This window comes from Corvus hawaiiensis, chromosome 25, assembly GCF_020740725.1.
Source record: "Corvus hawaiiensis isolate bCorHaw1 chromosome 25, bCorHaw1.pri.cur, whole genome shotgun sequence".
Classification (NCBI taxonomy): Eukaryota; Metazoa; Chordata; class Aves; order Passeriformes; family Corvidae; genus Corvus; species Corvus hawaiiensis.
The window spans coordinates 3,508,311-3,522,607 of NC_063237.1; the positions used below are offsets into that span (position 1 = coordinate 3,508,311).

The 14,297-nt window shown below is 52.3% G+C and overlaps 2 protein-coding genes across 5 annotated transcripts; one reads left to right on the forward strand and one right to left on the reverse strand.

The window, feature by feature from the left end:
• Nucleotides 1–702: 702 nt before the first annotated feature.
• On the reverse strand, nucleotides 703–6,011 carry THYN1 (thymocyte nuclear protein 1). 2 transcript variants are annotated; one of them, XM_048328920.1, is made up of 8 exons: nucleotides 5,871–6,011; nucleotides 4,966–5,049; nucleotides 3,779–4,005; nucleotides 3,250–3,318; nucleotides 2,497–2,589; nucleotides 1,812–1,907; nucleotides 1,011–1,161; nucleotides 703–911 (listed from the first exon to the last, which is right to left on the reverse strand). In XM_048328920.1, the coding sequence occupies exons 2-8, from the start codon at nucleotides 5,006–5,008 to the stop codon at nucleotides 877–879; spliced, it is 714 nt and encodes a 237-aa protein (XP_048184877.1). In that variant the 5' UTR covers nucleotides 5,009–5,049; nucleotides 5,871–6,011; the 3' UTR covers nucleotides 703–876. The 2 variants fall into 2 exon arrangements, with proteins under 2 accessions (XP_048184877.1, XP_048184878.1); XM_048328921.1 differs by lacking the exon at nucleotides 5,871–6,011 and adding an exon at nucleotides 5,759–5,778.
• Nucleotides 6,012–6,069: 58 nt separating this feature from the next.
• Nucleotides 6,070–14,170, forward strand: ACAD8 (acyl-CoA dehydrogenase family member 8). Of its 3 annotated transcripts, XM_048328911.1 has the most exons (11): nucleotides 6,070–6,165; nucleotides 8,051–8,151; nucleotides 8,519–8,688; nucleotides 9,353–9,462; nucleotides 9,697–9,773; nucleotides 10,041–10,178; nucleotides 10,821–10,956; nucleotides 11,058–11,155; nucleotides 11,370–11,522; nucleotides 12,432–12,534; nucleotides 13,330–14,170. In XM_048328911.1, the coding sequence occupies exons 1-11, from the start codon at nucleotides 6,084–6,086 to the stop codon at nucleotides 13,380–13,382; spliced, it is 1,221 nt and encodes a 406-aa protein (XP_048184868.1). In that variant the 5' UTR covers nucleotides 6,070–6,083; the 3' UTR covers nucleotides 13,383–14,170. The 3 variants fall into 3 exon arrangements, with proteins under 3 accessions (XP_048184868.1, XP_048184871.1, XP_048184869.1); XM_048328914.1 differs by lacking the exon at nucleotides 11,370–11,522; XM_048328912.1 differs by lacking the exons at nucleotides 12,432–12,534; nucleotides 13,330–14,170 and adding an exon at nucleotides 12,254–12,425.
• The last annotated feature ends 127 nt before the right edge of the window (nucleotides 14,171–14,297 follow it).

Genomic DNA, 14,297 nt, shown 5'->3' on the forward strand with positions numbered 1-14,297 from the left:
TTTTTCTTTAAAAGGTGCCATAGTGTGCAGCTCTCCAAACGTGCTGGAGGAGTTTGTCCTTTGTTATCTTTATAAATCCTTGGTCTTTCTTTAAGCTGTGTCACTGCTTGGCAGCTGTGCTGGTGGAGGACCCATGCAGCTTAAAAACGAGCAGGCTGGCTTTATTTTCTTTCATTTCCCTGATGACAGCACTGAAATAAGGCAGGAACTTTTGTACCTGCAGGAAGTTCACTGCGATCAGCTTTGTGTATCCATCTCCAGAGAGACTTGTTTACAAGGCCATGCAGTGACAGGACAAGGGGGAACAGCTTCAAACTGACAGAGAATAGTTTAGATGGGAGAGTGGGGAGAAATTCTTCCCTGAGAGTGGTGAGATCCTGGCACAGCTGTGGCTGCCCCATCCCTGGAAGGGTCCAAGGCCAGGTTGGACAGAGCTTGGAGCAACCTGGGATAGTGGAAGGTGTCCCTGCCCATGGCAGGGGTTGGAACAAGATGATTTTAAGGTCCCTTCCAACCCAGGCTATTTTATGATTCTAAATTTTCTCATTCTAGACAACTTAGGGATTCCTTCCTGCAGAAAAATGTCCCTCTGCAGTACATGGAGCTGCACTAGACCCCAAACTAAACAAAGAAGATGTACCTGTTTCTTCCTTCAAGAGCTAAACTGCACATTTCCCACTATTAAAACCCAAGTAGCTGCAGTTGATTTCAAAATGCTTTGTTTATTGAAAAAAATAAGCAAAAATAACACTGTCAGGGGAAGGGATGTGTGGCTGCAGATCGTGGTTCATGGTGCTACGGCTGAGCAGGTAAATTTGAAAGTTGTGCTGGTGGAGGAGCAGGCATCAGCAGAGCTGTGCTGCTTTCATGTGGCTTTTACTCTTCCAGGCTCAAGACAAAATCAAATTCCTCTGTGGTAAGGAATAAAAAGCCATAAGTGAAACTTCCAGCTTCTCTGACTACTGAGGGCTGTGTGACAGAGGGAATCAAGAGTCCTGGGAGGGTCTCACCTTGTGTCAGGGGTTGGACGGACAGGCGCTGCTTGGCAAAGAGCATCATGTTCTTGAGGGGCCCCCCCTTGGCTTTGTGTTCCAGGTGGTGAACCTTGATCTCAGAGAGGGGGATGAAGCGCTTGGTCATCCTCACAAACTGCACATCCACCTGGGAGGGGAGGGGCAGCACAGGAGCAGGTTACACAAGGACACAGCCTCCAGATAGGCCGTAAGATCTTTGAGGGATAAAGATTTAAAACTGAAGCAAGCGACTGATGTGCACTAACAGCCTGGAAGCTGTGCCTTGCTCAAGGCTAAAAGAACTTCCCAGTACTTCTGGCAGGTGATTTGTTGGCAGGAATCAGCACTGTGCACCAGCAAGGTGCATTCATGTCACAGACAATACAGAATTAAGATGTGGGGTGTAGCCAGCCCATGAACACTCCCTTCCCTACAACTTGATGTGCCTCAAAACTACAGCTTTGTTCGTTGGGCACGGACAGTGGTTCTTAGCTCATTTTCCTAACTCAGGGTTCTGCCATGCATGGAGGCCAGCTCTGCAGCCGATATTTGAAAAGGAAGGGAGGCCAGCTCTGCAGCCAAGAGTTGAAAATGAAGGGAGATACATTTTGGTGGCCTTCTGGAAAGGGCAGGGGAAAAAGCAGAGAAAACAGTCAGGATTGGATTTTCTCTTGAGAGAGAAGAAGGCAGCTAGGCCAGGACAGAAGCTTAAGATTTTCAATATGATGCAAAGAGCCTTCTCCCTTCTCTTGGCTTGCACATAGAGCTTGAACAGCTGCATTTAACGCAGTACATTACCATGGACCATTTGGGGTTCTCTTTTTTGCTGGTGGAGTCATAATAAAGATGCTTCTTATCAAACTGCGTGTGATCAGGGTACGCCTCCTTTACGATCTGAAGCACAAGGGGAGAAGAAAGTTTCCATCAGTTCAAAACACCTGTCAGCAAAGGGGTATGAAGTGTGACAAGGAATAATCCTGGTGCAAAAATCAGCCTTGCTTTCCCTGAACTCCATTCTAGCAGCTTCCTTTGCCTTTCTTGGGTCAGAGCAGTGCAGAACAGTCACCAAAGCTGGAGATCAGTGTGGAAGAACACACAGAGGAAAACGGGGTGGCTGATGATAATCTCCGTGCTGAGTTCTCCTCTTAAAGAAAAAGCTGCTCTGTGCCCTGGGTTTATTCTACTGCCTTGTGGGCTCTGCTGACTAGAATTTAGTGAGTCAGACTGGAATCAGTGTGGAACAACGCTTGGCTTGGCCGGGAGTGCACCGAAATGTCAGCAGGAAAACAGCACAGTTTGGTTCCATCTCTCTGGGGACACACGACTGAGTCAGCCCTGTGGTGTTGAGCTGAGGTGTCCTGAGCTCATTCCCTGCTCTCGCTGGACAACTCCTGCACTCTTCGGTTCTGACACACAAGGAATGAGCTGCTTGATAACCCATTCATTATCACTTCTCCCCTCTCCCCAAAACACAGGCACTCACCTTGACGATGGCCACAATGCCAGGCTCTTTGCAGTTACTGTGGTAGAAGAAAGCCTGCTGCCCAAGTTTCATGGATCTCAGGAAATTCCTTGCCTGTCAGGAGTAAACAGAGGCTTTCAGCTCTTTCCATCAAGTTCTCAGGGCGTAATTATAAGCAGCCAAGAACAGGAACTAACAAGAGGAGAGGCAGATGTGCTTCAGAACTACTCGGGTGATGTTTCCTACAGTTGTCATAGAGATGTTTTTGTGTTGGAATGAAATTGGGTAAAAACAAGGCTAAAGAACAAGATCCTGTTGGTCAGAAAGTGTGTGGGAATTCAACAGCTCAGCCACCCTTGCCCAGGAGAGTTGTCAGCAAACAACTGAGAGCAGAGCAGAGCAGATCATGTATAGGGGGATAGGGAATCCTGTGGAGTACAGGGATCATACACAGCAGGGGAAGCACACGTGGAATTCCTTTGGAACAGAAAGCTGTACACTGACAGAGTATTTGGGTAAGTGCAGACTTGCTGTAAGGTATCAAAGGTTGGTCTAAGCAAAAGAAAAACTGGATGATTCGACAGAATATTTCCCAACCTGAATCCACCTCTGACCTAGAGGCCACTAAGCAGCAGTTGACTTCAGATTCCTGCCAAAAAGCACCTGTATGAACAGGCAGAGAGTCCTGAAAGGAAATGCTTCAGGCAAAGGAAAAGCTGTGGGCAGAGCCACCTTTTTCCTACTGCTATTTCAGTGACCCCATGTGCTTCCTACCTGGTAGTTCCTTACTCCATCCCAGCAGGTTGTCTGATTAGGCTGAGCTTTCAAGTCATCAATGCTGAACTATCAAATGAAATGAAAATAAAGATTAATTCAGGAGGTTTCTGATCTCTACAGTGTCATTGTCTGCATTGAGCCTAAGCATTTGTTGCTAGCAGCTCCTTCAATTATAGCACAAACTTGACACAATTTTTATCTCCCACGGGGCCTACAGAGAAACCTTTACAAAGCAGCAGTGTAAAGGCAGAGTCTGAAATAGATGCTGCTCCTGTGATCAACAGCCAAGCATCCTGAGGACCTGATTTCCTCTTGTGTTATGTCTCGTTTGCGTATGAAACCCCAAGGTTGTCACCTTGGACGAGAACATTTTGTTTTTCTGTTTCCAGGAGGACAAATGGGTTTTGAGAAGAAAAACCAATCTGAGTTGTCTGATGCTTTAGTGCCTCAGCATCTGGGCACTAAAGCTGGGCAGGAGTGACCCTGCTGGTGTCCTTTGCTCAGTGAGGGGGGTGTCAGTGCTTACCTTCACATCCACCCCCTTCTCCAGCCTGCTCTCTGGTTCTGATTTCAGCAGCCAGTGACAATACGTGATCTTGCTTTCTTCCCCACCGGACTCAGATGCTTTTTTCTTCCAGTTCTTCCATCCTGATGTGGATTTTCCAGCTGGAGGTTTTGCAGACTTCTCTTCTTCCTGCTTATCCGAAGCCTTCTCCTCGGTTTTGGCAATTTTAGCATCAGACTCTTCTTTATCTTAAAAGACATTGAGATGAAACACATTTTGTCTCAAAAAATACTTTTAGTTGTCCAAGCTGGTTTCACAGATTTGACTGCAGCAGGAGTTTGGGGCACCCCAGGTGCTCAGGTAGCAGCATTACGCATCAATGATTCTGAGTGTTTCTAATTTGCATCTGAAATAAGGATATTTTTGTGTGTGTGCACAAATGTAGTTTAATAGTCCCAGCTAGTAATAAAAAACCTCGGGACAGACCATGTCTGCCCACATGAAGTGTAGTTGAATTTTTTTAATTAATTGCTGAGAAATCACCTGCAGGCAACAAAGCAGATTTAGGTGAATCTGGTAAGAGGAACATTCAGCAGCAAACCACGCTATTTCAATTCCTGCAGCAGCTGGAAATCTTAGCTTAACCTCCACTGAGCTACCTGTTCAGAAGGGATCCACATCCTTTGTTTCTTCACGACACAGACAAAAAAAAAAAAAACCCCAGTTATTAAGAAGTGATTAAAGGGTAAGAAGACGGTTACTTGCTAGAGTGGATCAAGCAGATGAGTGGCACAGACGAGCCAACTGTGCAATTTTTTCATCTTATACTTTAAATACCACATCATGGTGCCTTCAGTGCAATGTTCTTGCTGCTTTTTTTTGTAGCTGGTACCACATCAGCTTCCTGGCACCGCACTGGGTGTACTCTGACTGACCAACTCTGCTGTGCAGGACCTGAAAGCTCTGCATAAATGGGCCTGAATTACATTTCCTAACCCCCTTGTGCTGAGAATACATCACTGTCCGTATCACACACCTAGCAGACTTGTCTCAGTCACGCTTGGGTGCTCAGCCCATTTGGCACAGGAAATGCTGTCTCTGGGACATTTGCTGAGAAAGACAGACGGTTAATACGGCTGTCTGTGGTTTCACTATAGCCTGGAACCTCAAACGAGAGATGCTAAACCAGTCAGGATGTCAGCACAGACCTGCTACTGCTTCTTTGTCCCTCTTTCTGCTCGGCCAAGGCATCGCTGGTCTCTCTGAATTATCTTCTCTTCACTGAGAAGCACCTGATGAACGAGAGGAGGAGGAGGAGGAGGAATTACCGCTCGTTCGGGCAGCTGAAAAAAGTAGAGATAGCGGAGGCAGAGAGCTTGCAAGCGCTGTAGGGCGAGCGCAGAGCCAGTAAATCTTTCCTTGAGCTCAGCCACTTCCTCTATCAGTGTGCACGCTGGCAGGGCTTGGGGGCCGCACCCTGGAGCCCTGATGGACACCGGGGGCTGGATTCCTGCTGCACGGCGGGGCGGCCGCCGCAGAACGGTCCCGACGGTGCGTGGGCCGAGCACGGCCCCGCTGCCGTGCCAGAGGGGCAGTGCCTTTGGGAAAGGGAGCCGTGCTTGTCTCCGGAGCTCAGCCCAGCCTCGCCGCGGGCCCCTGGCTCAGCCTACTGCTGGCCGTGCCCACCGCAATCCCTCCGGGAGCGGTCGCTCTCCACACAGCCCCTGGCTCAGCCTGCTGCTGGCCGTGTCCACCGCATTCCCTCCGGGAGCGGTCCCTCTCCACACAGCCCCTGGCTCAGCCTGCTGCTGGCCGTGCCCACCGCATTCCCTCCGGGAGCGGTCCCTCTCCGGAGTTCCAAACCCACCCGGCGCTCTCGCTCGGGGGACCGCACCTCGGCTCGGGGCTGGACCGGCTGAGCCCCAGAGGCCCCTTCCAGCCCCACCGACGCTGTGGTTCCGCGGGAACCCAGCCCCTGCCCCCTCTGTCAGCAGCACTTACACGGCTCCGAGCCGGCCGCCTCCTGCCAGGCCGGGTGGCATCAACTTTTCCACCTTCTATGCCAAGCTTTCCCCTTCCTCCCTCCTTCCCAGCCCTCCGAGCTCCCGCTCACCAGCTCGGGCCGCTGCCGCCTGTCCTGTTCGCGGTGCCGGGCGGGCAGGAGGAGGAAGCGGCGCTGCGAAGCGCTGCCCCGCTATGCAAGGGCCGGCTCCCCTCCCTCGCTCCTTCCCGGGCGGGCTGTGCCCGTGGCAGGACTACAGCTCCCAGCATGCCCCGCCGCCAACCGGAAGCCGGGCAGCGGAAGGCGGAGCGGCCCCGCGCGGCCATGGCCATGGCGTGGCGAGCGGCCCCGCGGGCAGCGGCGCGGCTGCTGCTGGGGCGCCGAGGGATCGCGTCCTGCCTCGACCGTAAGGAGCTGCCCGGCCCCGAGCGGGGAACCCCCCGCGGCCCGGGGAAGGCGGGCTGGGGGACATGGACGGCGGGTCGGTGGCCCCGGAGCTCCTGTCCCCACCCGGAGGGATGTTTCCAGCTGCCCGTGTCCCTGCTGCTCCCGTGTCGCTGCTCCCGTGTCCCTGCTGCCCGTGTCCCTGCTGCCCGTGTCCCTGCTCCCGTGTCCGTGCTCCCGTGTCCGTGCTCCCGTGTCCGTGCTCCCCGTGTCCCTGCTCCCGTGTCCCAGCTCCCGTGTCCGTGCTCCCCGTGTCCCAGCTCCCGTGTCCGTGCTCCCCGTGTCCCTGCTCCCCGTGTCCCTGCTGCCCGTGTCCGAGCTCCCGTGTCCCTGCTGCCCGTGTCCCAGCTCCCGTGTCCCAGCTCCCGTGTCGCTGCTCCCGTGTCGCTGCTCCCGTGTCGCTGCTCCCGTGTCCCTGCTCCCGTGTCGCTGCTCCCGTGTCGCTGCTCCCGTGTCGCTGCTCCCGTGTCCCTGCTGCCCGTGTCCCTGCTGCCCGTGTCCCTGCTGCCCGTGTCCGTGCTCCCGTGTCGCCGCTCCCGTGTCCGTGCTCCCCGTGTCCGTGCTCCCCGTGTCCGTGCTCCCCGTGTCCGTGCTCCCGTGTCCGTGCTCCCGTGTCGCCGCTCCCGTGTCGCCGCTCCCGTGTCCCTGCTCGCCATGTCCCTGCTCGCCATGTCCCTGCTCGCCATGTCCCTGCTCCCGTGTCCGTGCTCCCGTGTCGCTGCTCCCGTGTCCCTGCTGCCCGTGTCCCTGCTGCCCGTGTCCCTCCTGCCCGTGTCCCTCCTGCCCGTGTCCGTGCTCCCGTGTCCGTGCTCCCGTGTCGCCGCTCCTGTGTCGCCGCTCCCGTTCAGGGCGCCGCGGGCGCGGACACACCGCAGCGGGTGCCCGGCTGTGGGACAGAACCGTCTCCCTGTCCCTCCCTTACCTTTGCTAGAGCGTGCTCAGCAGTGGGAAAGAGCGCACAAGAAGGTCCTTCCCTCTCCCCGGTCCTCCTTGCTTTTGTTAGACTTTCACCGTTTTTCAGATTTGACAGTGAATCAAGGAATATCTCGCAAAGAAGAGGGATTATAAAAAAGAAGGGAAGCGACTTTTTAAATGGGCAGACTGATAGGGCAAGGGGGAATGGATTTAAACTAAAAGAGGTTGCCCAGAGGTTGTGGATGCCCCATCCCTGGCGGTGTTCAAGGCCAGGCTGGACAGGGCTTGGTCTCACAGAAGGTGTCAGGGGGTTGGAACAAGATGGTCTTTAGGGTCCCTTCCAACCCAAACCATTCTGGTTCCAGAACACTCTGCAGATGAATTACTTTGATGCCTAAATGTAACAACATTCAGAATTGAAGCAGCAGCACCCCTATGAATTTCAGGAGAGGAACTAACAAAACAGTGTTGGATCTGTGTGTCAATGAAGCACAGGTTTCAAATGCAGAACCTAACTAAAGCTTTAGATGCTGTTTCCAAAGAGCTGCTTTATTCTTTGCTTCCAAGTCTCCGTTCTTTGAAGCACCCCAGGACTGTTCCCTCATATTTCTGCAGCACAGACTTAGTGCGATGGAGTGACAGCTGCCATGGACTGTGCTCCCCTGTCCCAGCTTTCCCATGCAGTTAACTTGGAGCTAACAGAGACACCTGGCATCTTGGATTTGTTTTGTCCCAAGAAAGCCCTTCCCAAAGCCCCCTGCTCTCAGCACAGTTCATGATATTCCCTAGGAGCAGAGAAATGGTGTCTGCAGCAGAGACCCTGAACTGTTTGTGTGAATTAAGGGGTGCCTTGAAATTGTTTGGGCTATAGATGAAGTGGTTGTGCTGCTTTCCCACAACAGATGTGTCTTTGTGTCTTCCTCCTTTCCTAGCATCCACTGGACTCACTGAGGATCAGAAGGAATTCCAAAAAGTTGCCCTTGACTTTGCTGCAAAGGAGATGGCTCCTTACATGGCCAAGTGGGATGAGAAGGTAGGACAGCCTCAGAAGGGTTAGACTGCTCCCTTTTTCCTCCCTTGGGATGTTATGATCCATAGGTCTCACTGAGGGGATCCTGCAATAGCTCTGGGGATTGTCATTGAAGCTGCTGCTGTAGCTGGGGGGGGGGTAAATGATCAGAAATACCTTGAAGCTTTCCTAGCCAGGTTATTCAATCACCTGAATCTTGGATTCACTCCTGAAGATGGAGTGTGTCTGTGTAGGTACCACCTCTTCTTTGACCCACCCAGTTGACTTAAACTGTGCAGGAGGGCGGGACTTGAGCTGGTAGCCCAGGGGTACCAAAAGAGATTGAAGTGACCCTAAATATTCATTGGGATATCTCTGCCTGCCCCAATAGGAAATATTCCCTGTGGAAACGATGCGGAAGGCAGCCCAGCTAGGATTTGGTGGGATCTATGTGAAACCAGATGTTGGTGGCTCTGGATTGTCACGACTTGACACCTCCATAATCTTTGAAGCTCTATCAACAGGATGTGCCAGCACCACTGCTTACATGAGCATCCACAAGTGAGTGTGTCTGGGAAGGGGTGGATGGTGTCAGCCTGGCTGTTCTGTGGGCTCTAAATCCAGCTGGAGGCAGCTCTCTCACTGCTGCTTATTATTTAAATATTTAAATTGTGACCTCGAGTACACACCTCCCCGTGAGAATCCCTGGATGGCAGTAAATAAATAGGCCACAAGGACTGAAATGCCACCAAGAAGTAGTTTTAGCTTTGTGGCATGCGAGATGGAATTAAGTTCTGGATTTTGTTCCCTGCTCTGCCACTTAAGCTGTCTGTAGATAGTAACCTGCCTGGAAAAAGCCTTTGTGCCTCGGCTGTGCTGCAACAGAGCCAGAGGCACCACCTGATCCCGGGGCTGTCCTGCTTGTACAGACATGGCCAGTGACAGGTCACTTGGCACAGAGAGCTGGAATGATGCTGCCTCCTTCTTCAGGTGCAGTTTTCTGGAGAGGGAGCAGGGCTGAGCACAGAGGGGAGACTGAGGCTCTTAAACAGGAGCCTGCTGTTCCACAAGGCAGCGTGTCAGGGTGCATGGAAGGTGGAACAATACATTTTCAGGTCTCAGGGCTTGTGGCTGAACTCTGTGGAGCTTTCCTCTGTTCAGCCAGAGATGTTCTTGTACAACCTTTGTTCACATCCTGAATGCTGCTCCTTCTCTCCCACCCCAGCATGTGTGTTTGGATGATCGACACCTTTGGCAACGAGGAGCAGCGGCGCAGGTTCTGCCCATCGCTCTGTAGCATGGAAAAATTGGCCTCTTACTGCCTGACTGAGCCAGGTGAGCATCCTCACCCAGGACATCTTCTCCTTTCTCTTTAACTGGACACGAACGTTCCACAGGGCTGGAGGTGAAAAGTTTCTTTCCATGTTCATTTGGGGAAGTTAGGGAGGGGTAGATGATGATTGCTGACATGCTCGTGGTACAAACCCAGGTGTCAGGGTATGATCCCAGGGAGAATTTGTAGGCTCTGGACCTTCTGCTTTACTGGCTGCTTCCTTACCTCTCAAACAGGGAGTGGCAGTGATGCAGCTTCCCTGCTGACCTCAGCTCAGAGGAAAGGGGACACCTACATCCTGAATGGCTCCAAGGTACCTCTTCGCTCCTGCTAAAGCCTGCCTGCACACCAGGGCCTGGGTCTCACTGTCCTTCCCATTCCCTGCTGTCTCCTCATCTCTGTGCATTCTCCCAAGGCAGGACGTGCTCTGCAGAGCTTTCACCAGCTGGGTCCCTAAATGCCCCCAGCTGTGGGGTCTTTGCCCTTCCATCTCTGTACCCTGCCAGCTGCTGCTGTGGGCTCAGGGTTAGTTTATGAAACCACCCCAAAGCCCCACTTTTCTTGTTGTGCCCTCCTGCAGGCCTTCATCAGCGGGGGAGGTGACACCGATGTGTACGTGGTCATGTGTCGCACAGGGGGCCCAGGCCCCAAAGGCATCTCCTGCCTCGTGCTGGAGAAGGGAATGCCAGGGCTCAGCTTTGGCAAGAAGGAGAAGAAGGTAAGAGACTTGGTTTGTGCTTCCTGTGTGCTTGAGGGAAGTGCAGGACAGAGATCACAGAACCACAGAATCATTAAGGTTGGAAGGACCGCCAAGATCGAGTCCAAGCTGTGACCGATCCCTACCTTGTCAGCTGGAGTGCCACATCCAGGTGTTCCTTGGACACCTCCAGGTGACTCCAAGCCTCCATGGGCAGCTCCTTCCAATGCCTGACAACCCTTTCCATGGAGAAATTCTTCCTGATGTCCAACCTGAGCCTCCTCTGCACAGCCTGGGGCTGTGTCCTCTTGTCCCAGTGAGTTTGTGCAAAGCATTAGGTATCTCTTCACGGATGGGACTGGAGTCCCAGCCTGACAGGGTTTTACCAAGCCAAGTCCAGCTTTGGTGAAATTTGCCCAATACCCATCCCTGTGGTAAGCAAAGGGTTTTAGTCTCAGGAACATCAAGGATCACTGGATTTGTACCTCTTCTCAAAAACTCCCATTCCAGCTTCCACACTGAGGCCAAACCATGCAGACCACGGGTGTTTTGTGGCAGCTTGGCAGTGAGACCGAGGGGTTGAGTGCAGGCTGGTGGTTCTGTGTTTGAGCTGGAGTTGTGCTGCTCCTCAGGCAGTCTGGAAGGAGCTCTGTTTCTTCCCAGGTAGGCTGGAATTCCCAGCCAACTCGGGCTGTGATCTTTGAGGACTGCATTGTTCCTGTGGGAAACCGGCTGGGAGCTGAAGGGCAGGGATTCAGCATCGCCATGCAGGGGCTCAATGGAGGCAGGATAAACATCGGTGAGAAAGGCAAAGAGAGCCAAGGGAGGAGAGCAGGATCTTCTTGTTGCCTGTCTGAATTAACTTCACATGCACTCTGTGTCCTTGGCTTCTCCCACCAGCTTCTTGTTCGTTAGGAGCTGCTCACGCCTCAGTTCTCCTGGCTCAGGAGCACCTCACTGTCCGCAAACAATTTGGGGAACCCCTCGCCAACAACCAGGTAACCCCTGCAGCAGCTCTGCCCTCCAGAGCTCAGCTCTTCCTCATCCTGGAAGGGCCATCCCTCACTTCACAGGGCCTTCCCTGGAGAAGTCGGGAACACGCTCTTCCTCTGTAAGGAAGCGTGTCGGGCCTGAGCCCTGCCTGAAGGTGCTGGGGCTGTGGCTCGGAGCCCTGTGAGGGTGCTGACCCAACCTTTGCTCTGGCTCTGGCAGTACCTGCAGTTCAGGCTGGCAGAGATGGCCACACGGCTGGTGGCAGCGCGGCTCATGGTGCGCAACGCGGCACGGGCGCTGCAGGACGGCTGGGAGGACGCGGCCGTGCTCTGCTCCATGGCCAAGCTCTTTGCCACCGACGAGTGCTTCGGGGTAGGTCACTCAAACACCACTTGGGATCCTAATTGGAAGCTTGGAGACCCTCCCTTAATGCCCAGGGTGTCAGGGAGAAGTTTGTAGCGACCCAAAGCCAAGCCCAGAGCCACAAGCCTGATTTGAGGACAGGATGTTTAGAAGACATGTGGAGGCTGCAGGATTAATCTTTCCATGGTGCTTTCTACACCACTTCCTAGGGAGCCAAAAGGGAGACAGGACAGGGAGCAGAGCATTTTTCTTTTCCAAGGGTAACTTGCATATTGCAGGGTGATCGTTCCTAGGTAGCAAGTGGTCTTTCCTAGACCGCTGAAAAATTAACTTACCACTTTGAAAATGATCTTATCACTTTGAAAAATATCTTATTTTGTTACCTTATCAAAATATCCCTGTACAGAGAAAGCAAGAAAGGAGAAAAAGAACACTTGACGCTTCCTAGCCCAGTGTCATTTAGAAGCTGTCTTATGTGCTCAGCACTCTGCATTTTTGCTGTTCTTATGTTTTCTATCCTGAACTGAGGGCTAGGACGCATGGAGCCGTGTTTCCGTGGAAACCAGCGCCCTGCTGGCCAGGTGGCAATCAGGTGGTTTGGGTTTGCATCCACAAACCATAGAAATGCAGCAAAAATCGCCTTGTTCCCTAGAAATACCCATCCCTGGGTATCTCTGTACCCATTCCTGGGTATTTCTGTGCATTGCTGTTCACGTAAACACACCCTTCATATGAAACAGGTAACATGGTACCACCGAGAGCAGCACTGATGGGGACTGTGAGAGTCACACCACGCTTTTAAGAGATGAGATCAGGTGACCAGGGTAAAAAAGTGAGCCCAGGTTCCTGGATCCTTGCCAAGCTACTGGCACTGACGTGTCCTTCACAAGTCACCTCACAGCAGTGTTATCCTCTTAGATCTGCAACCAGGCTCTGCAGATGCACGGGGGCTACGGCTACTTGAAGGATTATGCGGTGCAGCAGTTTGTGCGAGACATCAGAGTCCACCAGATCCTGGAAGGTAAAAGACACCCTGATTACAAGTGAAGTCAGCAGTGGGGTTGGGAGAGAAACTCCCCTGGAGGCCCCCACCTTCCCACATGACTCTCATTCTTGGGTTTCAGAGCCCTGCTCTGCTGTGAGCATGAGGTGTCCCGTGTGTGAGTCCCCTGGCTGGGAGCTCTGGGTGTGTGGGAGCAGTTACTGGCTATTTTAAGAGTCTTACAGCAGAGGAAGATATTTAGTTGTCATGTTAGCAGTGCCTCTGTCCAGTTTCATTCCATTACTCCGGGTCACGTGGTGATTCTCCCTAACAATTGCCCCCCTGTGATTTTGGTCTGCTTGCACTCTTTGACATCGTGCCTCTAACAGTATCTGGCCTTTTATAACCTCAGTTTGGCCTCCTAAACGTTTTGTTTTCCCTGCTTTGAAATCCCCTCAGCTACAACCAGGGTACCTGATAAGGGAATGTGCTCTTTCCGATACTGAGTGGGTTTGCAGCTTGTGTGTGTGTTGTATATGTGTTAAATGTAAAGCAGAGAGCTCAGATGTTGCTATAAACCCAGTTCTGCTTGATGCCTGGTCCTGCATCCTCCCAGTGCCCAAATAAAAAGCAGCACCAGCTTTCCCAAGCAATGTGCTGGCACTAGGCAGTTGTGCTTTGGCCCAACACCTCCTGAATGCCACCTCAGCTGGTGGGAGGAGCTTCTCTGTGCCATAAACTGCAGATCACGGAAGAATTCTCTTGGCATTTTGAGGGGAAAGGTATTGGACCGTGTGTTAGCTGTGTTTCCTTTGCGCTCCCTTCCTGCTGCAGGTACCAACGAGGTCATGAGGATGATTGTGGCCAGGAATCTGCTACAGGGCTGAAGCCAGGAGCCTTAAAATTCCTTCATCTGTTACAGCTCGGCCTGTTTCCCTCCCCTGCTCACCAACTCTCTCCCTGGGAGTGGAGAGGGGGATACCCCAGTGGAAACAGCCTTCCTGCCTTATCCTGCGGGAGCACAGCTGGATGGCACAGCTGCATGCTGTGCCTGGCAGAGCTGCTGTCACCAGGCTGGCATTGTGCAGCCCTAAATCACAGCTGTGAATGCAAGCCTCTGTCTCCAAATCCCGCTCCTGGCCTGCTTGCCACACGTCCTCCTTGGAAAAAGAAACACTAGAGCTGTTGCTCACGTCTGCTGAGTCAGGACTGAAACGGGAACCTCGGGCAGAGATGTCGCCTGAGCCCATGGGATCACTGAAATCTTTAATTTTGAAGGAATTAACTGCTCTGCTTAAAAACCTGGGTTCTGACAGCACCCCTGGGACAGGTGACCACAGGTGACCACAGGCTCTAACCACCTGCAGAGTGCTTGTATCCCAGGATGCCTCTTCTTTAGCTAGAAACACTCCCTCTTTTCCCAGCAAACTTTTCCTGATGTCACACTGCTTGTTCTCTGTATTCCCGCCACATCTTGGTGCCTAATCTCAAAGAAGCCTTTGCAACACAAAACTGCAGATGAAAAACTAAGGTTATGTACAGAAATATTGAACTCTGTGGCCTCCAATCAGTGAAATCATTGCTGTGAACAATGTAAGGTGAGTAAAAATATTGGTGAAATAAACTATTTTTTCCTCTCGAGTTTGGAATCAATAAAGCAATGATGGAAATGTTACTGGAGCTGTCAGTTGTGGTAATTTTCCGTCTGTGGTATTTCAGGTGTTTAAACAGAGGTAACAGGGAATTTTTGAAGTAGGTGTTGCAAAATAGTTCTGCTTGAGGGTTTTTTAAGTAATGTGTTT